General features: G+C 39.4%; 2 protein-coding genes across 2 annotated transcripts; both read right to left on the bottom strand.

Annotated features, from left to right (window-relative positions):
* Positions 1-3,968: 3,968 nt before the first annotated feature.
* Positions 3,969-13,553, bottom strand: faxca (failed axon connections homolog, metaxin like GST domain containing a). Its single transcript, XM_079646278.1, has 6 exons — positions 13,091-13,553; positions 10,334-10,469; positions 9,842-10,038; positions 9,136-9,353; positions 7,959-8,075; positions 3,969-7,449 (listed from the first exon to the last, which is right to left on the bottom strand). Exons 1-6 carry the CDS (start codon positions 13,348-13,350, stop codon positions 7,157-7,159), a joined length of 1,221 nt encoding a protein of 406 aa, XP_079502404.1. The 5' UTR covers positions 13,351-13,553; the 3' UTR covers positions 3,969-7,156.
* A 1,131-nt stretch (positions 13,554-14,684) lies between these two features.
* Positions 14,685-23,205, bottom strand: ccnc (cyclin C). Its single transcript, XM_079644708.1, has 12 exons — positions 23,037-23,205; positions 22,574-22,680; positions 22,263-22,347; positions 21,715-21,784; positions 21,546-21,597; positions 21,375-21,430; positions 18,792-18,827; positions 18,606-18,697; positions 17,637-17,704; positions 17,451-17,530; positions 16,684-16,802; positions 14,685-16,322 (listed from the first exon to the last, which is right to left on the bottom strand). The coding sequence occupies exons 1-12, from the start codon at positions 23,066-23,068 to the stop codon at positions 16,268-16,270; spliced, it is 852 nt and encodes a 283-aa protein (XP_079500834.1). The 5' UTR covers positions 23,069-23,205; the 3' UTR covers positions 14,685-16,267.
* Between the last annotated feature and the right edge of the window lie 412 nt (positions 23,206-23,617).

Genomic DNA, 23,617 nt, shown 5'->3' with positions numbered 1-23,617 from the left:
CGGGCTCGATGATAAGTCGCAGTCAGTGTGGGTAAATAAACGCCATCTTTCCATCATAACAAAAGCAACAGGGGTTCTTCCCAGCTCGTGGCTATAGAGGGCTGAAATAGCAGACACCTGCTGTAGCCTACAATGTTTAAAAAATCAAGCCAATACCAGCCAACTGCTATTATTATTATTATTATTATTATTATTATTATTATTATTATTATTATTATTATACAATTCTCATTATGCATACACTTAATGTGATGCATTGATTGTAGTGTCAGCTGCACAATAATAATGTATTCTAATTGAATGTCCTTCCTTGAAAATGTATTGCTTTTGGATAATAATTATAATATTAATAATAATAATAATAATAATAATAACAACAATAATTTGACCATACAGACTGGGCATTGGTTCACTTTAATGCTTTTCGTTCTGTGCAGACATCTCTGTGCGCCTGTTTACAGTGTGTTTTTGCTGTTTGTTATTTCCGTACTTTTCCAAAATGCTGTGAAGAGAAAGACCGAGACTGTCCGGCTGGAACACTCAAAGCAATCCAGCCCATTTTTGCCTTCCTTTTACAAAGAAGAACAAAACTGAATATATATAAACTGGTACCAGCTCTAGCCGCAGTGGCTAAACTACTACTGTGGGACTCATTCATCCAGACTATGTGTGGGATGTATTTCCTTTTTTTTGTATGGCTTCGTTCGTTCGTTTGAATGTTTGTTTGTTTGCTCAGTTTTTCTCTGTCAGTCTGTGCCAAAGCACAAACACAGACACGTGTTCTTGTGCCACTTAAACCCTGTGATTAATAACCTGGTCTGGTTATTGAGGGATGAACTCTCTCACTGAAATCTAAAGAAAATACAGAAACTCGAATCCAGCTGAAGGATGCAGATGAGTTAGAAGAAAATGTTGTTATGATAATAACCAATAATGTGATTTTTTCACTTTTTACATGAGACGTTTTGCATTTGAGAAACTTTCAGATAAGGCCCAGTTTAAAATGTCAGAATCCCTTTTTTAATTACGTCATCGTCAAATATTTAAAATGAAGCGTTTTAGGTTTTTTAGTGATACGCTGTCCATTTTGCTTATTAAAGTGTACACATAAAAAAATCGCCTTTATTTAAATATTCCTAATATTTATGTTATGTATAAACCCTTATTATAATTTAGACAAAATCACAGGAAATCCTTCAGCTGAATTTGAGTTTCTGAGGTGGAAAAAAAGAAAAACCAAAACAAAATATCATCGACCTGAAATCTGTGATCTAACGAAGAGGAAAAATAAATCAACGATTGCACAATTTCTATATGCTTTTTTGTCATTAAATCGTATTTGTTTTATATAACACTGCAGTCTTTGCACGTTTATTGAGCCTGAAGAAAAGTCGCAACTCTCTCCTGAAGATAAGCTTTTCCTTTTAAATGATTGCTTCCTTGCACGCTCGCCATTCTAATTATGGATTTTATCAATCCGGCTCGGTTGCTTTAAAATGGTCCTTCAGCTGTTTCGGTTAAGTGTTTGTACCGCTGATCTGCACTGATACTGTTGTGGGGAGAGAGATCCGGGAAGATGCTCACACAGACAGTCAATAGGCTGAAATGGAAACAAACCGCAGCGTTAATTAATATTCTCATCAGGATAAATGTGGCAACTAATTGAGGATTGTCACGAGGCGACATGTATAACATCAAAACAATAAACGCTTTCGTGTTTGCACACGGGCCTGCAGAAGGTTTACACAACAAGAAGGCCTAACTACAGGTGTAGAGCAGAGGCTGATGCATTATAAACTATAGGCCTATTTGTTTGTGTGTGTGTGTGTGTGTGTGTGTGTGTGTGTGTGTGTGTGTGTGTGTGTGTGTGTGTGTGTGTGTGTGTGTGTGTGTGTGTGTGCGCGTGTGTGTTTGCGTGTGTTTGTTTGTGTGTGCGTGTAATCTGGCCTGCTACCTTTCCTTTACATCATAAAATAATTAAGAACAACTACAATTTCGATGTTCCAGAATATAATTTGAATACTTCTAGAAAATCTTAAATACACATATAACATTTAAATATTGAGTGGAAGTTAAAATAGTTTTTCAATTGGAGAGCCAAGAAGCTTGTGATTCAGTGTACATTTAAAAAGAGTATTATTGAGTCTCATTATTGTGTCAGACATTTTTACTATTTTATTCAGTATAGGAACTATGTTAGAAAATGGGTTTCATATTCTTTCTTATGGTTGCTTTTACCCATGCCTAATATTTGTTACATGTTTGGGCTGATCAGTGGCCAGATCAGAATCGGTCTTCTGGCGCCCCCTAGTGGCTGCTGGAGGTTAAAAGCAGGCATGAGTTCCTGCTTCACCCTCAGTGAATGTTTTATTTCCATGTGACAATGCTCCTTTCTAAATGATACCTTACAACCAGGACAAAGCTATTTTATGAAATAATATTTGTATTTTACTCTGCAATTTAGGTTGTTCATCAAACCAGAGGACACCTTCCAGTATGATTTCAGCATTCGATCTATTACAGTTCTTTATTACTCCACCATATACATGTTTTAATGAAATGTGAAGGGTTATGAAAGTTATTACAATTCACATGTCGGAAGATGAAATGCTTTAGTTAACAAATCTGTAATTAGATAATAAATAGAAGCGTACTCAGTAACAATTAAAGGTAAAATGGAGACAAAATAAAAACATTTTTGTATTTATCTTTAGCAGAGGATACAAATGTAAGTCTTAATAAAGAAAACTAATAAATATATAATTGGATTATCTATTTTGGCCCTATATTATCGATGAACAAATAGAAATGCATGAATGTTCATCCCTTGCTGCAGCTAGTAAATTGGAGTCAATATTTTTTAATGAATATTTTGCAAATGCAGCTGTCGATTTACATTGTGTTTTAATAAGCTGGATCTGTAAAGTAACTCAAAACACAAGCCATCAAATATAAAAGTAGCGGTTTACATAAATAAGATAGTCAGTAAAGGAGACGAACTCTTAGTCAATTATTAGGCTATTTTTCAACAAATCTGATCAAAGATGTGCATGAGAAAACATTTTTAACATTTTAAACAAAAAGTATGAGTTTTTCTGGTTTTGGATGTGTGTGTGTGTGTGTGTGTGTGTGTGTGTGTGTGTGTGTGTGTGTGTGTGTGTGTGTGTGTGTGTGTGTGTGTGTGTGTGTGTGTGTGTGTGTGTGTGTGTGTGTGTGTGTGTGTGTTAAAACAGGTCTAGAACCAGCTCTCTAGGGGACCGTGTTGCCTGGATTCGGTCCTATCAGGAGGCGACCATCTGCCCTGCTCCCGGCCCTCACGCTCATACAGGCATCCTCTGCATTATTCATATTTTTACACAGACAGACACACACACACGCACACGTTCACTCCACCATGCACACAATGCCCCTCCACATCATGCACACCCACGTGTCATACACACGCACACACACACACACACAGCTGCTACCTCTGAAACTGTACGCGTCTCCGACTCACCAGAGATGGGTTTTATACTCCGGTGTCATTGTCAGTCCTGAATTGTCTCCTCCGTCTTGTGTGCTAGGAGATCTCTCAGGGATTCTGCACAATGGCCACAGAAATGCACCCAGCCAAAGTCATCACATATCATTCTGGACTGTTTGTCCCTCTCCCTTTTCATGCCCTTTCCTCACCAGAACCCACGCTCCGTCTCCACAGCGGCACTTTCTCTTTCTCTGCCCCCCTTTTTCTCTCTCCATTTCTCCAGAGCTCCTGCACAAGCACAAAGAAAAGGGCAGAGAGCTAATCTTCAGCATTGTTGGGTGGGCTTTGTATTGTCATATGGTAGCAGGCACGGAGGGACAGGGATTATGAGACGGATATATGCCAGAACATACCCACCTCCAAGTGTTGATACAGAGATTTCTTTCTTTAGGTCCATATGGCTTTTAATGCACATTTCACCACAATAATGCAAAAACAAGGGTAAAATACCACAGCAATATTTAATGAAATATTATGAGTAATCCATTGTCATACAGCTTTTTATCTCTAGGTATGATACATTCATAAGAATCTTTTTTTTTAATAAGTACAAAGCGATTTCTTTTCATGTTCGCTTATTAATTAGAATTTCTGGCTCTCTTATTTACAGTTTGATGAGAATCCACAGGTGTTTCAAGCACACACAACACCACAAGACAATATGGCTTCTATAGTCTACAAGCAGAAATCTCGATGAGAGCGACTGACCTCTGACCTCTGAGGAACACAGACAGATGAAGTTGCCTACAGAGGAAAACCTGTGCAGACAGTTTCCTGTTGTGGATGACAAAAGGACATCAGCTGATCCGAGCTCTAGCAGTCAGTTGAGTTGTTTTACCTCAAAATGTCACGTTTCTTTTCTTGTAAGGTTTCAACTTGACATGAAGCTCTTTCCACTCTGACAGTAACATTTGCAGCAGAATGAGGGACTTATATTCCAACACAATGACATAGATATTATGATATGAATATAACATTTACCACACATGACATCTCAAAACATGGACACGCATGCGATTACGGCAATGACTGGTGGCAACGTGAAAATGCAGTTGTTTCAGTGGAAGTCAGAGAATCGACAGTATTGCACTACAACACAAATCAATACACTTGATTGACTCGCCCAGAGAAGAGAAACACGTGTAAACAGAAGAAGAAGAAAAAGTGCAAAATAATCAACAACATTTCAGTCGCTTAAGATCACAGCCACCATCGAAATCAATAAATATAAACAAGGAATACATAATGAAGTGATATGACATATAAAAACATAAGTCATATGCTGGCACTGATAAAAAAGTAAACTGCTGAAGGAGTCTGTTTTTGACTCAAGACGAGAGAAGGCAAGAGCATGCAGGCCAAGGGGTTTAAGACACAGAATGTCATCTTTCCTTTTATGTATATTGTTGTATTAAAATTAATCTGCAGTGCGAACAGATATAAGCTTTACCATCGTCTTGCTTAAGGCTTTCATTTTGAAGCCGAAATGATTGATGTTTTTTTATATTGTTACACGGAGAACAAAGAAGGGCTAAAGACTCAATGATGCCAGCCTACGGAAGCCGATTGTAGCCAAACTGTTTCATGTGTTAAAGTGAAGTGTGTTCTTATAACAAGATATTTTCATGTTATAATAAGAAGCTTTTCTTGTTATATAACTAGAAAAGTTTGAAATGATAACGTGATAAGATTGTTTGTCTTAATATCTTGGAAATATCTTGTTAAAACTGAAATAAACTTGAAACTCTTTAATCTCTTAATTAGTTTAAACTATACAGCTACATATAAATGCTACTTATGATCAACTCATACATTTAATTTTTGTCTGATGCCGACTGATGCTTTTGAAAATAAAATCGCAAAACATTATTAATAATAATAACATTATTTAGGCAAATATTTAATTATCAAAAACGCTGAAAAACGCTTTAAATTGTAACTCCTTAATGTAAAGCTCCATAATAAAAGAGTTGTAACTAAGCTTTGTTTTCAGCATGATATTTTTCAGTTGAATTAAACTCATCAGTGCCCTCTAGTGGAGAAAAACGATATTAAACCTATTTTTGGCATATCTGTACTGCACCTTTTTGAGACACTTTATGCCAATACAAATACTGTAAATATCTGCATTAAGGCCTGGTCACACTGGCATATAAGACATTTCCATTAATTCATATTGCAAAGTAAAATTGACAACGTGAAACAATAAGGTGTGCTCGGGAGGAAATGCTTCGGCTGTGAAACCTCACCAATGTGCCGTCATTCACACACAGAGTGACTCACAAGCTGACACACTGCATACCCCACACTTGCATCCATATTGACACACAAAATGTTGGTATGTGCATTTGCTGAGTGACAAACACACATAGAACCTGCGCCGAACCATCACACACCAAAAACAACTCGTATAACATTAACTTGCATCTGCTCTGTTATTGCTTCACATGTTTTCTGAGCAATCCATCATTCTGATTCAGAGAGTCTCCGTAACAAAACCATAACTGCTAAAAAAAAAAAAGTACTTTAACAGGATCAATTGGTTACATCCGAGGCACCGGAGAACATAGTTCTAATTGAACGAATGAGCCAGCTAACACATGAAGACAACATCCTCAAAGTGTTTAAAGGGAGATTTTCATTGGCAAGTTCAAGCCATGCACTTCAATTCAAAAGATCTATTGCATCTATTTCTACATGATTGTTTAACTGGCTCTCAATGCTTGAATGCAGGTTCAAATGACCTTAAGCTACTCTTTATGACAATATATGTCGCCCATTACTCTTCTAACGCAGGGAAAAATGTTCCTTTTTGGCAAAAATAATTGTCTAAATAAGACAAACGATAAGTGCTAATGGCAGATTGCACTATTTAAATACGGGCAGCAGGCATTACTGTCATATTGCAGGTGTGTAGGCGGATACAGCACAGGAGGTCACAGGGCGGCTCACACTGATCCTGGACCAGCAGAGTGTATTCATGTAGACTACTACAAGACACTTTGAGTCGTTGTGTCCGACACAGAGAAGAAACACCTACAGTATTTACACCGTATGACAGCGGGGGTGACTCTATATATGCAGGCTATCTATACTATGTATACTCATATATATTATATCTAATAAATCTGCTCCGTTTATATATTTACACTGAATTGTATCCATTCACATGAATGTCTGTACAGTTAGTCGATGTCATATCAATACAAGGCGTTTAGGGTTCAGTTAGTCAAACACACACAAGGCTGGACGGTGCAAGTTGCTACGAGGGACGACGGAGGTGGGGGGTCAACACATGTTGTTGCCATGGAGACCTGACAACAAGTAGGAGTTGTCACGACGGATGACCACGTGGAGGAGTTTCTCAGCAGGGTGTAATTTACTCCTGACTTTTGAATCAGGTTCTTCTTCTCTATCCTCCTACTCATACTTTCTTCTTCTCTTCCTTTGTTCTGATCCTTCCTCCACTCAACTCAACGCCCTCAAACTTCTCCACTGACACAGGAGACGCCAGCTCTCCTCCCCAGAGGCTTTCTGTTCAGAGGAAGTGGGGCATGTGTACAGGAGGGACGCAGCTCCCTCCCTGTGGTGTGAGCACTATCTAGTGTGTTTCTACACGTGGGTGTTTCGTCAACACTTGTCCATTTCAGAGCACTCCGTGTCCATGTCCGAGTCATACAGTGAGACACCTGTAGGGTCGCTGTCGGGAGACAAAGGGTCCTTTGGCGAGTGCGTTTGTGAAGTGTGCGTGTGTGTGTCGTCTTGGAAGGTGTCCGTGCGGGAGTACAGGCCCAGGTCGGCGAGTTTGGAGCTGCTGTCCTCGGAGGTGTCGCTGTAGCAGAAGTCCTCCAGGTCCACGAACCACTCGGGCCAGAATCGCCGGCGGATGCGCTCGCAGTACATGGCCAGGTTGATGAGCTCACCTGCAGGAGGACAGACAGCCGAGTGTCACAGTCAAAGTCAACTTTATTGTCAATCTTTCAGTTTGTGTGTGCAGACAGAGAGATCGAAATACCGTTTCCCACAATCCAGAGGAAATAAAAAATACAAATATATATAGAAAAAGAAATGTATAAAAAAATATATACACAATCAACACACACATTTATATATATGCACACATTAAAGATATAAATAAAAGCACAACAATCAATATATACAAAATAAGAAGCTCTGAGTCATTTCATATTGAACAACAAAACACTACTACCTCCCTTTATAAGTCTATGTGCTAGGACTTCGACAGTTAAAGTCTATCTCCATTCAAAAATGTGTTTTTCACTGTGTAGACACAGTTGCAAACGTACCTGATGTCTTAATTATGTTGACCTTAAAGCATTAACACTCGATCGAAAAATCGATTTATGAAGGGTGTTATGTTTTATACTTTCTTCATACTCTATGTTGTAGATTCCTATTTTGTTGAACTCACCTTTGATCAGATGCTCTGGGCGAGTTCCTGGTAGCGTCCACATAGCAGGGGCCAGGTGACTGAACACCGCAGCGTCTACTGTGGAAAGCTTGGAGCCCATAAGATACTTCTTATCACCTTAGTGAGCACACAGAGAAAAAGACATGTCAGGCACATTTCAAATCCACTAGACGTTTTCATTCAAAATAAAAGGCACTTGTTCACATTCTTGTTGAGATCTACACATAAGGATTTATACCATTCTCATGTTAGTATGCTATGTATACAACCAGAAGTTGGTTAGCTTAGCTTAGCATACATATTGAATACAGGGGAAAACAGTTAGCCTGACCCTTTCCATACATACATTTTTACAGACAACGTTTACAGCTTTACATTTAGCTGAAAAGGAAAAAGGTCCCTTCTGGCCACACAGTAAAATGTGTCATAGATCAATTGACACCTTAAGGGTTATAAAGCTTTAACTTTTGCAAGTATTTTAATGTAACAACACTTCCCACCAAAGCTCTACTACATGCTCTCGGATCTGTCTCTATTAAATCTCTTATTATAAACTGCCAAACCTTGTGTATTGATTATAGACTGCAATGCTACCATTTCACCACAGCAGGTCAATGTTGTGCTGTTATTTGACAAGTACAAACATGATGCTACTGGTTATAGTTCTCATGGCACACATTGAGAAGCCATTGCAACGTTTCATTTAGCCAATAAAGCTGTTGATCCGCTTGCAGGGGAATTATATAGAGAGAGAGGAGACACAAATTGTTACTGAGTCTCACAATGACAAAGTGAGTGCCGTAAATCTCTTCAAATACAGAGTGTACTCACAAATGCTGGAGAAAAACGAATTGTGCTGCTCCTTAAGCTTTCACTTGGCCACTTATATTTTTGTATTCTCTTTTTTTCATTGAGATAGATATACCAATTTCCACAAAACGTTTTGATTTCTGCTTTTAAAACATGAAAAAAGCAAAAGAAAATATTCAGAAATATCAATAGAATTCAAATTAAGATTAAACTTTTCTCCAAATCTCGAAAGTCCCTTCACGTGGCTAAATGTACTGTATGTTACTGTCATTTTTAGGGTAACATCATCTTTATTCCCCCAGTCAATCATGAAAACCCCCACTGATCCATTATTTAGATTCTGATCTCAATACAAACATGAGCTCACCTAGTAAAGTGGCCAGGGTGCGCATGTCCTTCTCCATCAGGGCGTAGACCTCGTCCTCGGAGAAGCGTCCGATCCCGTGGCCGTACATCTCCCTCTTGACGATCCCCCCCGTCAGGTGACTCAGGATCCACTTGAGCAGGTCGCTCAGCGGGCCGCTCACTGACAGCATCTTCTGAGTCTCCTCCAGGTTGTCCACCCACTGGCAGTAAGCTATGGTCCTGCAACACAAACACACATGTGGTTCAGACATAATGCCTTTGTTGTTAAGAAATAAAAAGCCACAACATTTGAATGATTTCTGTATTGTTATTGCTTACATTTTTACATTTTGTAAAGTCTCAGAGCCTAATGGTTAACACTTATATTAATGATGTTTGTATGAAACCAAATATTAGCATAGTCTGGTTTTAAAAAAAAGGATTACTACAATTTGAAGCAGGGGCTTTAGACTGAAAGCTTGATATAATGAAATGCATTATTTTATGCTGTTATGTTATGGGTTTCAAAAGGGTCAGACTTTCTGTATTTTTGCTAAACAGTTTGTTATGGAAGCTAAGGTTGAACTTCCAAAAATCAAATGAAAGGCACAGGCGAAATGAATAGAAAATTCAAAAGCAAATAAACGGGCCAAGTGAGGTACAAGGATTGAAAGAAATGTTGATGATTAATCTTCCACATTCCATATATAACTTGAGTGAACCCTCACCAGTAGAAATGCTCCTCCACCATCTTGGTGATGGCGCGGGACACAGCCTTCTCCTGCGCCGTCAGGCTCTTGTTGAGGCTCACGCCCAGCCGCTCCTCCAGGTAGTCGATGATGAACTCGGTCCCAAACACCTGCTCCTGGTTGTACTCGATCCACGGCATCTTTCCCTGTGGTGATAGCTTCCCATCAAAGTAGTTCTGCGAGAGAAAAGGGATTCAGGAGAGAAGACACAGAAAATCAAAACAGAGAATAGACGTGGTGATTAGCATTAGGTAAATACAATTGGAATTGGATAAAGAAAAGCATTTGTTTATCCCTTAAAGGAACCACAGTGACAGAAGCAACAGAGACTCAGAGTTGGAAAATAGTGGATCACAGCAAAGAATTCATTCCTTTTCTCACTCTATAAACTCACACCATTAGAGAGTCACTTTAGGAGAATCCAAGACAAACGGGTGAAGTAGTATTTCAGATGGATAACCACAGCTGTACCTGGTAGGGCAGGTCCACCATGCGGAGGTAGGTCTCCATCTTAAGGCAGAAGGGGGACAGGGACGGGACGCCAGATTTGGGCCTGGAGAACTGGTGGAGTATGATGGCATCTTTAGAGTCCAGCTCTTCCTCCTTTCTGCGTGGAGGACAGAACAACAGAGCTGTAGATCATGCAGAAGAGGCTCGAAAACATTAACAAACAAAACATGTGTATGTGTTTGTACTTTGAGGAAACATTATTCTGTTAACAGTCAGATTAAGGTCACTTCAAAATAGGGACAAAAAAACACATCAATAAAAATACAAATTAGATGACAGGGTTAGGTTTTACGTTAGGTTTCTCCATTCTAGTGGTAATGGCTTGACCTGCAGGGTCTTATTCTTTTCAATAATAAATAAATATAATAATCTGATAATTGTTCAGATTTTTGGATTTATCATTTGAAGGAAATAATGTCACAACATTTGGAAAAAAGTCTATTGAATTATTTTGCAGTTTAGGTGACATCTTGTAATGTCTAAATATATTCATTTGACTATTACAGAGAACTAACAGCCAGCACATTTTCACATTTAGAACCAGAATAGAGACTGTAAGCAGTGAAGCTGCTTCAAACATTACAACCGATAAATATCTTATCAACAGAATCATTTTGGGTGCAGTGATTTATCAGGAATTTGACTGATTACTTAAACTCTACTAAAGGCTAAAGCAAGGCTAGGCAGGCATGATCACACACCAGCCAACTACCCTGAGAATCTGTTAGGACATTTGCAACTCTTAAGTATAATATCAATTTAAGAAGGTCCTGCATTATATATGTATTCATTGCATCTGTTATATTGGTGGTTACATGGTTTATTATTTCCCCATCATATGATCTAAAAATGCCAAAAATTAAGTTTTAATCAGAACTGTCAAGTAACAGGTGGTACTGAAACTACTCTCACATATTTCTATTAAGCCAGCAGCCAATTAGCTTAGCTTAGCATTATGACTGGAAAAAGGAAGAAATTGCTAACCTGGCTTTGTCTACCAGTCACTAAATCCATCATTCAGCACCTTTAATACATTAACGTGTTAATGTTAAATATATAAGTGGTACAGTTTACAGTATGTCACTTCAACCTTTCAAAACCCCAATGCACATGTGTGATTGTATAGGGGTCGGACCATTTCTTGGCCTGCGACTTCCTGTACCCTCTGGTGTAATGTCAAAGAGCCAGGCTAGCTGTTTCCCTGTTTCCATTGTTTATGCTAAGCTAACCTGTGTGGTCAAATAGTGTGCAGTGAATAAATCCAATTATCCGCAACCTCCCATGAGTGATTGTCAGCCCCTGGGCTGTATACACCGGCCAAGGGAGAAACTGCAGTGTCAAAACAATGCATCACACTCTCATGAAGGATTATGGTGCATCGACATGGATACCGTTGGGGGCTACTTCACGGACAAGGGCAGTGGGCCCTGCAAGTGGCAATTAATTCATGTGTGCACAATGCAGAATGAACGGGAGCTGTCCTGTGTGAAGCGCTGAAACCTAAAAACAAGCAGCCTCAGAGGAGAGGAGCTGTCTATTGCAGCATGGTGCTGAAATGCATACTCTCTTTAAAGGGGCTGCTTTTGGTGCAATAAAATGACGAGGGTCCCATACAATGAATCATAGCATAACAGTGAGGGACACAGCTTTAATTGTTAACGTCAGGCAGAACCAAAACAAGCGAGAAACATGACCCAAAAAGCTGGCCTGCCACCCTGTATGACCTCCATTAGAATGGGTTTTTAACTGCACCACAAACAGCCTGCTATCTCCGTATACAAATCGACCCAGAATAAATGGCAGCTATGGGTATACTGGTATAATGTATGTAGGGCCTTCACACCACAATGTCATCATTTCATTTTCACAACGAGACTTCACATTGATCGTCAATGACATGTGTCTATTTTGTTATTGACTGTGTTTTGCTTGTTCGTTCGTCAACAACAGTGGGCCTGGACTGCATGTAATCCGAGCTCTTTTTTTTTTTTTTAAAGGACAGCATCCTAAAATCCTTATTCAAACAAATAATAAAGACAAATACATTCATATGGATCATTTGAAGGCACCATAATCTTGTCTGACCGGTGAATAACCTATGTATGGGACTTAGGGTTTACTTTTACATATAACTGCAGTACTTTAGACTGAAACCATACACCGGAACGTGCGTATTGGGGGGGGGGTCACAATACGAATTACACAAGATGAACCTATGTCGCCTCGTCCTTGAGATAAATTGAAAGTGACCCCCTGTCAGAGTCTATTATGTCAGTTCATGTTGCAAGGTAAGTGTTAGAAATAGGCCTACAGACTAACCTCTAATAGACAACATAGGAAATAAGCAATTGTCCTTTTGTAAATACTGCAAATAAACGCGAAATACAAAGGGTGACCTTTGCCGTATAGGTCGCTCGCCATTTGACCAATCCACAACGAAAAGCCAATACATAAAGATAATGTTTTAATGTGTGTGCTGGGAGATGGAGTTACGTTACATCACAATCCACCCACTCACGATTCCTTATTCTCCACTGACTCCGCTCGTTTACCCCGCCCAGCCCGACGACATTAAGTATTATCAAACCACAGAAATAATACAGCAGATCTGGGATATTTGGAGTGAAACACGAACAGAATAACATCAACACAGTCTGAATGTGGAGTGTGGATTAAGGTGACCCCTCTGTCCCCCCTCTCTGGTTGTGTTGTCGGTACCTGATAGCCAGCAGTTCGTGCAGCAGATAGGCAGCGGCAGCCAGCAGAGCTCCTCCGGTCAAATAAAGCGTCTTTCGCCACCACGAGTCCGAGCCCAACGCTGACATGATCCCGCCGTAGTCCTGCAGAGGGTAGGCGATGATGTACCCATAAAACGAGAGCTGCTCATCGGAGCCCAGCAGGCCTGAAGAGAAGCTCTGGCTCTGGCCAAGATCAACCACACAAGATCGCGTCCAGGCAAACCCGACGCGCCAGTACATGCTCTCTGTCTCCGGCCACTTTCCGCCTCACTCTGGCAGCTCGGGGCTTCATCAGCGGGGGCTTCATTGGTGCAGGGGGGTGCAGGTGCAGGACGACTGGAAGAGGAACGGCCGACTGGACGCAAGCGGCCCGCCCGAAGCTTGTCCCCGCAGCGGGGTTGACATCCTCCGCAGCCCGCTCAGAGTCGGAGCTCGCTGGATGAAGCACTCCCTACAGAAAAGTGAACAAAGCTTCCGGTGGGGTCTTTCAAAAATAAATGTCCATCATGCGTTGCAACATTTGAGAATAACAACCTTCTCTGAAGTGTAAGTGGACTACTAATATTTAGCTACAAGGGCCAAAAACTACTGAGACCTCAAATAATAACTTATAGCCTAACACAACACAAAATAGGCATGGAAATGTAACTGAAAAGCATACAAACATATTAATACATAACAAAGAAAGTAACTGATTTTGGGTTATCTATGAGCAAAGGCAGTTTATAATATAAAAAAAAACGTATACCCTATTCGAATAGCAAAAATACCCCCAATAGTAGCACATAGATTTGTCTAAGCGCTTCGAGATTTGTCTTGGAAGATGAGAAGCGCTATATTAATTAAATGTATTATTATTACTACATAATAACACCAACAAAGCTTCCCCAAATATTGAGGATTCATATCTCTGGGGGGATACACATTTGTTCCATTGGCTGTGGCACAAGTGTTACACATCTATTTAGTTTAAAATGTATTCACCCATAAGGCACTTATCCTAATACACTATCCATTCATTGATGTGTGTCAAACTGTCTTCCATAAATAAGACCAACCAATGTATCTCTACAGTTTCGCATTTAGCTCCTAAATCTGTCAGATGATCGATCTTGTTTTAGTTTCTCTCTCCTATAGTAAAAACTAAAATATGATTTTATTTTGAAGGAAAAAGGCCCTGGCTTCCGGTAGAGTTGACGTTTTTCTCTTCAAGCACGTAACGTGACGTCACGAGGACAGGCTGTACCCCATGGTACAAACACCTAGAGGCGACAATAGTAATAACATCTTCTATGTTTTTCATTTAATATTTTCTTAACCAACATGATACAATTTAAAATGTATTTTGTGCAGTATGCCCAGTTTAACTCCCATTGCTCTGTTATTAAAAATATAGACTTTGTCTTGTCCAAACTGATCTGCAACATGTTGGGTGTTCTTTGTTTTTACCACTAGGGGTCCTACCACAGCCTCTGTGACATTGAAGTTAGGTAATGGGACTGAAGCTGAAGAGGGGTTTTGTAACATGCTGGAAGATTCCTCAAAGTCCAGCTTGAACAATAACATTGAACGGCTTTGTTTTGCACACCACACTTTTATTACCATAAAGGATCTTCAAACAAAGACTTTCAAGTAATACCATTTTGGGCACTGTTTTTACCAGAACTAATAAGATTATTTAGGTTTGGTGAAGCCCTTTACATTTTCACACTCATTCCCTCGTGAACAGTCATGTAACAGATGGAGCTGCTGAGGGGGAGGAAAATACCAGAGGGCAAAGCGGAGCTGAATCCAACTTTCCCCAGTGGCTTTTTGTCTCCTTCACTCAGTATGAGAAAATGGCGTTTAACAGGTTTTGGTACCCTTTCCGTTGTTATTCCAATGGTTACAAAATGAAGTGTACAGTAAGCTATTGAGGAAAGATTTGAAGATACACCCACACATTGCAAAAACATCCATCCCTCAAATGCATTTAACAGCGACAATGTGCTTGTATGAAGGTTTCTTGAGTTACCAGCAGCTTTCATTTTGTAAGGCTTTCAAGCACCTTGTTCCGAGGACAGCCACACAAACTCCCGCTGTATTATAATCACAAAAATATAGACACCTACAGGTATATTCACACATCAGTTTCCACAATTATTGAAGAACTAGTGGGCAGATTTTAAAAAGAAAGACAAATCTAGAACGATTGCATCAAAACAAATCTCAGCAGTTAAAAAAAGAAAGAGCAATTCTTTGACGAATTACAAACAAAAGTTTTACAAAATAGAACTTTATGCACAACACATTATTTTACAGCTAAAGAAGAGTAAAAGAAAAATAATTACAATAAAATTAGATTTGTTGAAAAACAATATCATGACAGTGACAAAAAAGGGGCCACTTTTATATCAAGCACTAGCAAAAAGCTAAACAAGCCCATGATTTCCATTTTATTCTCCTCAATGAAGCCAAAACCTAAGATGAAATAAATGAATAGAATTATAAAAGGACATTTACAAAAGAGAAGGGGGAATGGGACGAAGGAGGTGGAGCTGTCGTGATTCAGAGAGTTTATTATAACCACTACCTGTCCTGGGCTTTTTACTGCTGTAGTTCATGATCAACTAGCAGAGACCTTACAGGGTAGCGGCATCCAATCAGATCACAGATACACAGGGGGATAACCAATCAGATCCACACAGGATTAAATCATCTTACAAAGAAGACAGCTAAAGTCCACACACACACACACAGCACTTTTGATCAAGTATTCTCAAATCCCACAGAGCTCCATGAGAGGACTCGCTCCTCGGGTCTGTTCAAGGATGTCAGGATCATCTCAATGACATTAAAACAGGTTTCCCCCCCCCCCCCCCCCCTTACCTCCAAATGTTCCTCAGTTTTAATTCAAGTCAGGAGCAGAGTACAAAGTCTCCTCGAGTCGAAACTGCTGTCCCAGATCGTCCGCTTGCTGGGGGCATTTCAGCTTCGTCTGCTCGCTCTATCCATTCACCCATTATGCTCAGAGAAGGGGAAACACGAGCACGTGGCTCTCAGAGTTTGTTGTTCGAAGCACCACAACATCGCAAAGTTTGTGCCGCGCGACATTTTGAAAAAAAGATCCACCCCCTCACTACCGTCAACATTATGGATTCCAACCGACGTGATGACGCTAAGACTGGCTGTAGGAGTTGCTTTGGTTCCCATTTGAGCTCTGGTCACTCTCACTGTATAAGACATACGGAGAAAGGTTGGGAGGAAATGATTACATACAAGTCATTAAGATAAAGTACAACAAGAGCAAATGTGACAATGACAACACACAAATGCAACACCATTTTGGATCTTAACTTCTTCTATTATAACTTTATTGTAAAGCACACTTGTGTAATGTGCCGTCTAGACAACGCTAATATAAATATTATAATTTGTCTAATTTGGCATTTGCAATGTAGTTGTATAATGTTACTCTGACACCAGGTAAATGCAGCTTTATGTTTAAGCGTGGTAAAAAATATTTACTATATTTAATTTAATTTATAAAGCCAAATTAAAAAAATGTACTAGGACTATACGAGTCAGGCTTACCTGTTGGGGGGAGGTTTGGGCTTGGGCATCTTGTTTATCACCGCAGCTATCTCTTTCCTGTCGTCAAAGTTTTTCCACTGGTCATAAAGCTTCAGGATGACACGGATGATCTCCAGGATCTTGACAGAAAACACACAAAGACAGAAGTTATTATTAATTGCAGACCCGATTTCAGAGTGGCAGTCAGGTTCAAATGGTTATATATAAATAGATAGAAGGTCATTTAGGAAGTATTTGATCAGTCTATTGTCTGTCTATTTGAAATTCCTAAGCCCCTATGCAACTGTTTATTTGTGTGTGATTATTAGGCCACGGCACTTAAACGTGTTTGTAAACCGTCAGCAGGAAGCCAGACTGTGGCCACAGAAGTAGTAGAAAGGCAAAACAGTGGCCAACGTTGTAAAAATGACAGTGAAGATAAATGTGCTAACCTTTTACAAAAAAATAAATGAGATTCTGCAACACGGACAAACTGATTTGATCCAACGTATAAACAAACCTGTATGCCACAGGTTTGTTTATACGTTGGATCAAATCAGTCACCTTGTTCTGTATGAATCAATAGAGATGATTAACTGGGAATAACAGATGAGTCACTTAGAAGTGAGAGGTTGCATCTTTTTCTGTTAAAGGGATGGTCTGACATTTCTTGATTCAGGGTGTTTATTCATCTTACCCAGTGACCGTTTCTAGAAGTGTCGTGAACAAATATTAGTACAGATCTTACAATATTTAAAAGGGAGTTTTTTGACTGAAGGCATTCTTACTTTGTCCATGTCCACAGAGAGCTCTGCGAACCACTGCCTGGCGTCTTTCTGCTGCACCACACAGGCCACATGCAGACAGGCTGAGGGAGGAAGAGAGCCGGCCATGTTACATCTAATACACCTTACTTTAAGTCAGTCACTGCATTCAAAAGCTGCGATAAGGAAAAACATGAAGTTGAATCTCACCCAAGGCGATCATGAAGGGAGGGTAGAGCAGACACAGATCCGTCCTGTACGTGTCGTTCACTATTCGCCTGGTTCAGAGAGAGAGCAACAGACACTGAGTGAGCCTATCACAACAGCTACACCTGGGATTAAAGGTCCCCGTATGATACTGCTGACTCCCAGCAGCTTCTACTGAAGCCTTCCGAATAAATCGCAAGAGCGCCGACACCTCCTCATCACTCCACCGCTCCCATGTTTTTCTTTGTGTTGCCATAAGTTATTCTCTCTCCGTTGGTGCGCGGGGCTAATGCTAATGCTAATGCCACAAATACAATGGCGGCTTCACAAAACTTTTCAGAGTTTTACGGGGCGTGGTTTGCAATTCGCCCAGCCAATCAGAACTGGGGCACTTTTCCCCCCCAGGATAGTACCACCTCTTTAGCAGGCACTAAAAATGGGGGTAAAAGTTCCCGGCACTAATTACTCTTTTTGGTGTGAACGCAACATAAGGGGTACTAACGGAACTAAAGGGGAGAAGTACTCCGGTGTGAACGCGGCTATTGTAGCATCCCATAATCCCCTCTGTTTCAAAAGTGCTGATTCTGTGTCTGTTACTTTAGATGAAAAATAAATCTATCTGCAAGATATTTGGTTTAAAAACCCACAATGGTGCTCTAGGAGGAGATTCAGGTGATAAGGTGGGGGGGGGTTACCTTGGTTGGTCATTGGCTAATGGTTACACGAGACAAAAAAACGTTATGACATCATAAAGTGGCCAAAATCTGATCAGCTCATTTTCAGACAGGTTTTTATATAAATGGATCAGGACAAAAAGAGAGGGGGTTTTTGTTCCTGAAACTTTCAGAATCTCTTAACGCAGAGGGGACACATGTTTATGTATAAAAGACATGAAAAAGTGGATTTTGCATAATAGGTGACCTTTAAAGGGTGTTAAAAGAGAAGGATTCATGAACACAGAGGGCATCGTACCAGGCCAGGGGCAGCAGCATGTCCTCCTGTCCCATGTCCTGCACGTACTGCAGCAGGGGTCTGTAAGGGTGGTACACGATCAGGCAGCAGTCCTGAAAAAACATCAGATCTTCAATAAGAACCCAATATTCAAGCTAAATACAACCTACAGCACAGCAGCAGTGGTACAAAGATATTTCCACTCACCATCAACTCCAGAAGGTAGAACTCACATTCTAGTATCTGTAAAGACACAATTTAAAACTTCATTGAACATATCAGCTAAACTGACTTCAATGCTTGAAAGAAACACAGATGTCAATTTCTCATAGTCAACAACACTTTGACTTCATCAAAGCATTGCCAGGATGAAAACAATACTTCAAAATCAATGAGAATGCCTCTTTGGGTGGTTTATTATGTTTCCGTCATTGAGTGCATTGCATTGTTTCAAAGAGGCTTTCATCCCTCCGATTCTATTGTTTTGTGTGTCAGCCTGCGTGAATTGGCTCTTTAAAGATGACTGTTCAACTAAAAAATATATAGAATGCGTAAAAATTGTACAACCTTTTTTCTTTTTGTATTTACTTGGGAATAGATGAATAACGTTCAGAACTTGTAACAACAATCCCAAACTTTAATTCAATAACTTTTCACGGTACAAGAAAACAAGCAGTTCCAGACTTAAAGTGTTTTTGTCACATTTCAATTGTTACTTTAAATGCAATTGCAAAAATGTTGAAAATGTGTTAAACTAAAAGCAATGAATGTATTTTGTAGTTTACTTTAACAGCTATTCATATTCATTTAAAATGTATGTTTTGATCATGCTGAGCTGCCTCTCTATTAACACTCTTTACGCGCTTCTATTGGTTAGCACTCCAACACATTGTACGTGATAAGCGGCGGTACATCTTTAAGCGGTTTACCAATCACAACAGAGCCGGCCAGCTAACCAATCAGAGCAGCCTGGGCTCTGGTTTCAGACAGAGGGTGAAAAGAGGTGTTGCAGCACAGGTATGATGCACAAAATACAAATATGAACTTTTAAAGTGAGCATAATAGGGACCCTTTAAAAACAGACTTTGCATTACTCTAAATGTTGTCACGGAGCATGACTTTCAGAGATATTACTTAACCTTTCAAACAGACGGTTATTGTTTGATTACGCGTTTGTCACCGTGCCACGACCGCTATTACTTTGTCTGCAGGTTGAATATGATAAATGATGTGTAGAAGTTGCAGCACCCCGCCAACTCGTTCGCTGCTGTGTGAGCCACTCCCTATAAATAATAGTTTACACAGCTTTTAGACAGGCAGTGTGTGTCAGAACAGCTGGGGTGACGGTCTCACAACTGAGTGAAGGTGCTGGACAATAAAATCCTGACGGGAGACACCACTTGACTCCACAGTGAGAAATGCTGCGCACAAGAAATGCGCGCTCGCGGGTAGCCGTGGTCGAAGCCGTGTAGCAAAGCCATTATATTTTTATCAGAGGTTTGCAAACAATAGTTGTGGAATGTCGCGTACTGATAGACATTGACAGGGCAATACTGGGACAGAGTGTAAGGAGCTCCTGGAATGCTGCTATGTAGCACAGCAGCACATACATAACTGTGCAGAGGAAGCAGGAACACAATCAGGTGGTTGATTCATATCACAGCTGATACAATAGTACATTTGAGTGGTTCATAGGAATACTCCACCATAATTACAATTTGTATATTAATAACTCACTGTAGGGCTGCTCAATTAATCGTATTTTAAATCGCGATTACGATTATGGCTTGCAACGATTACGAAAACAACGTAATCGAAATAAAACGATTATTTTTTAATAATTATTACTTTATTTTTATTTTTTATAATTATTACTTTTTTTTTTTCAGTTAAATTATACTTAAAGTTCAGGGTAATCAACTTTTAAAAACATACTGTTCACATTTTTTTTCTCCAATAAATGGATGTTTTCAAAGTCAATGAATAATCGCATTTAATAATCGCAATTACAATTATTGACCCAAATAATCAAGATTATGATTTTTGCCATAATCGAGCAGCCCTATCTCACTGTGTGACCTAAAATGTTTGAATAAAACATTAAAAAAAACATAGAATAGTCTTGATGAATTGAAGTAAATGGGGGCCACATTCAACAACAGCAAGACTATATCAAACATCTGATTACACATGTTTGCAGTACAACCCAAGACTCTTTTACCCACTTATATGCCAACTACTTCCCAAACACATGAATAATCACCGTACTAATTGAGACTAGTAATGCAGTGTGTATTAATATAGGTTTGCTTTTGTTAAAAGCACGCGCATAGACTTGGATTCATCGAACAAATGCCTCTGCTCTTTTGCTCTTTTGAAGGCATGTAAGAAAAATAATGTTTACTTCACAGATGTAAGGTACACAGGGTAGGTCAATGGAAAAAAAAACATAATTTTGGGGGTGAGGTATTGTTTAATTTTGTTGAATTAAATTGTTCTTAATTTTGCTTTGTTTTAGCATGGGCACACTACGCTTAAGTATGAAACACTTAGCTCAACTTCGCTCGCTCGCTGACCCAAACCCAAACCCACACTTGGACACTCCAATTACTCACGTCTTTGTCACTGTGTTATTAGACTGCTGACATGACTTTAGCCGTCTTCATTACGTTGCTACATGCAATGAAATGTATTCCTAATGCTAGTTTTTGTATCACATTTTGTGCAAAAAGCTCTGATTAACAGCATCTAAATGCTTTAAAAGTCGACTGTTAGAGAGATTGAACTTACATGATTCATTCTGTACTGGAACTCCTTTGGAAAGGCATAGGAAAATCTTGTTTTCACTGTTACAAAAAAAACAAAACATGATTATACCGTCTCCACTGCAGACTATCTATAATTCTTCGATATTTGTAATATTTGCAAGTTTAAAATATGTTGCTCAACAGGGCGACTTACACACAGATGTTGCTGCAGATATCAGCCTAGTATTGGACACAACTCCAAATTCCTGAAAGGACAGAAAGGTTTGAATTGAGATCAGATGGGTAGAGCACGTAAATAACAGGAGCTTCTACTTTACTGGTATATCATTATCATCTCACTGGCATCACATCAACTTCCATACCTCGACTTTAGAAGCCAGAAAAACACAAGTAGGAGCCATGAGCACGGGATCAATACTTTTAAGGGAATACCTGCAAGTAGGAAGAGATTAAGGTGTGTTAACGTTGTACAAGTAGGTTTTAGTCATAAAATGCAGAGGAGATTAGGTTACGCTGATGATCTATACAAGGTACAACATGCATTATACATTAAGTGAAAGATGAACTGTGTGCACACACTCAGACTATAACAGTATTAAATATATCTTAACAATATCACCCCCCTCCCTTAGCTTGAATAAACAATGGTATATATCTGTGGGAGATAATATATTTATATAAAGTCTAAACTAAAGGCGAGTGATATTGTTTCAGAAAAAAACAATAGCATTAGCAATGTGGATATGATTGTCAAGCACTTATTCGGATAAATATGTCCGATAAGTGCTCCAAATGTAGTGCAGACTTAATGGCAGGACACCATTTAAGTTGTACATCCACAATGCAATAATTAAAGTCTAATATTAAATAAGATCCTAACTTTTCATCTGTAATATGCTATAATCCTTACCTGGCATAGAAGCGTTTGAAGTAAACAGTTGCCGTGGCAATGACCTGTTGCCGCAGCTTCAGATGTTCCCCCAGAGCCTGGATCACTGAAAGAGACAACATTAGATATATAAACAACTGAAAGAAAAACAGCCTGCCTTCATTATAAAGTGTTTGGTTGGAAACATTGTGTAAAAGTCCACATCAATAGACAAAAAATGCAATCTAATAGATAATGTTGGACTGTATGGGTAATATACATATCATGCTTTGTTATTTCATGCAATTAAATACATTAAAACATAGATGTCTTTGTACAAATGTAACCACTACCATTGGCAAAGAAAATCTGCAGCTTCCAGTACTCCTCTTCTGAGAGGAACTTCAGGTCCTTCTGCCGCTCTTTCATCAGGTCCTGTTTGTCCAGAACCCACTGAAGACTTAGAAGAAAGAAAGAAATATTACAAAATGCTCATAGTTGCGCTGGTTGTTCTTACTGTCGACAAGTAAGCTAGCGGGTAGCACAACATAAACCTTTGTGTTTTAGCCTTCTGTAATGCGGACGTAAAGCTGAAACAACATCAAAATAAGCTATTATGAATAGTCTTTTACAAAAGCTTTTGTTTTTTATTTGTTCGCTCTTTGTCTTTATTTAAATCACTATTTTATATCGGAGCAACCGTTCAGGAGAAACCAAGCAGCCGCAGAAACACAGCTAGGCTAAGCTAGGCCTCACAACACAGGCGGTTATTTAAATATAAAGATGTTAAATTACACATTTTTTATAAAAGCTTACTAATGAGAACTTTGCCAGAAGTTTCCCGCCATGTTGCAGCAGTTGAGGTAGAGAAGGACACTTTATATTGATAAAACTTAACAACAAAGAAACGGATAGCACAGGCAAAGTAGTTGTGCTCAGCAGACAGAGGAGTCACACCAAAAGCGTCCCTGAGCAGCGCGGAGAATTCAATGGAAAGGTTCCGGAGTTTTTGTTCCGCAATTAAAAAGTCAATTTATTTTTCTCTACAAAAGTTATGTGGCAAAAATATATATGGAACATGGATATATTAGAATTATTCAAATGTGAAAATGAATGAAAATATGTATCGAGTAAGATGAATTGATGGGTGGATGGTTTGACAAATAATGTGCTAGAAAACTAAATGAGCAAAACACTCAACGCAACATTGTTAATAAATATGCTGTAATGTGTTCAGTTAATACGGGGGCACACATGCCTATGCAGCTGAGTCATCAACATAACGTCATCATTAGGCAATTAAGATTCCCTCAAACAGTAAGTTAATTGACGTAACCTTGATTGATGGTTGTAGAGACATTCACCCATGGGTTGGGGAGGTTCAACATTCCTCTGTA

Source organism: Notothenia rossii, assembly GCF_949606895.1.
Source record: "Notothenia rossii genome assembly, chromosome: 8".
In the NCBI taxonomy this organism is placed as follows: Eukaryota; Metazoa; Chordata; class Actinopteri; order Perciformes; family Nototheniidae; genus Notothenia; species Notothenia rossii.
The sequence above is the reverse complement of the archived record's forward strand: the minus strand, read 5'-3'. Positions and strand labels throughout refer to the sequence as shown.

Excerpts from the sequence above, each read along its gene's own strand:
- ccnc (XM_079644708.1), bottom strand. The coding sequence starts at position 23,068 with ATGGCGGGAAACTTCTGGCAAAGTTCTCATTA. Across the intron at positions 21,598-21,714 it reads TTCTGGCTTCTAAAGTCGAG|GAATTTGGAGTTGTGTCCAA; the intron begins GTATGGAAGTTG and ends CTGTCCTTTCAG. Across the intron at positions 18,698-18,791 it reads TCTACCTTCTGGAGTTGATG|GACTGCTGCCTGATCGTGTA; the intron begins GTGAGTGGAAAT and ends ATGTTTTTTCAG.
- faxca (XM_079646278.1), bottom strand. The coding sequence starts at position 13,350 with ATGTACTGGCGCGTCGGGTTTGCCTGGACGCGATCTTGTGTGGTTGAT. Across the intron at positions 8,076-9,135 it reads CACCCTGGCCACTTTACTAG|GTGATAAGAAGTATCTTATG; the intron begins GTGAGCTCATGT and ends GTGCTCACTAAG. Across the intron at positions 7,450-7,958 it reads CCCAGAGCATCTGATCAAAG|GTGAGCTCATCAACCTGGCC; the intron begins GTGAGTTCAACA and ends GTCCTCCTGCAG.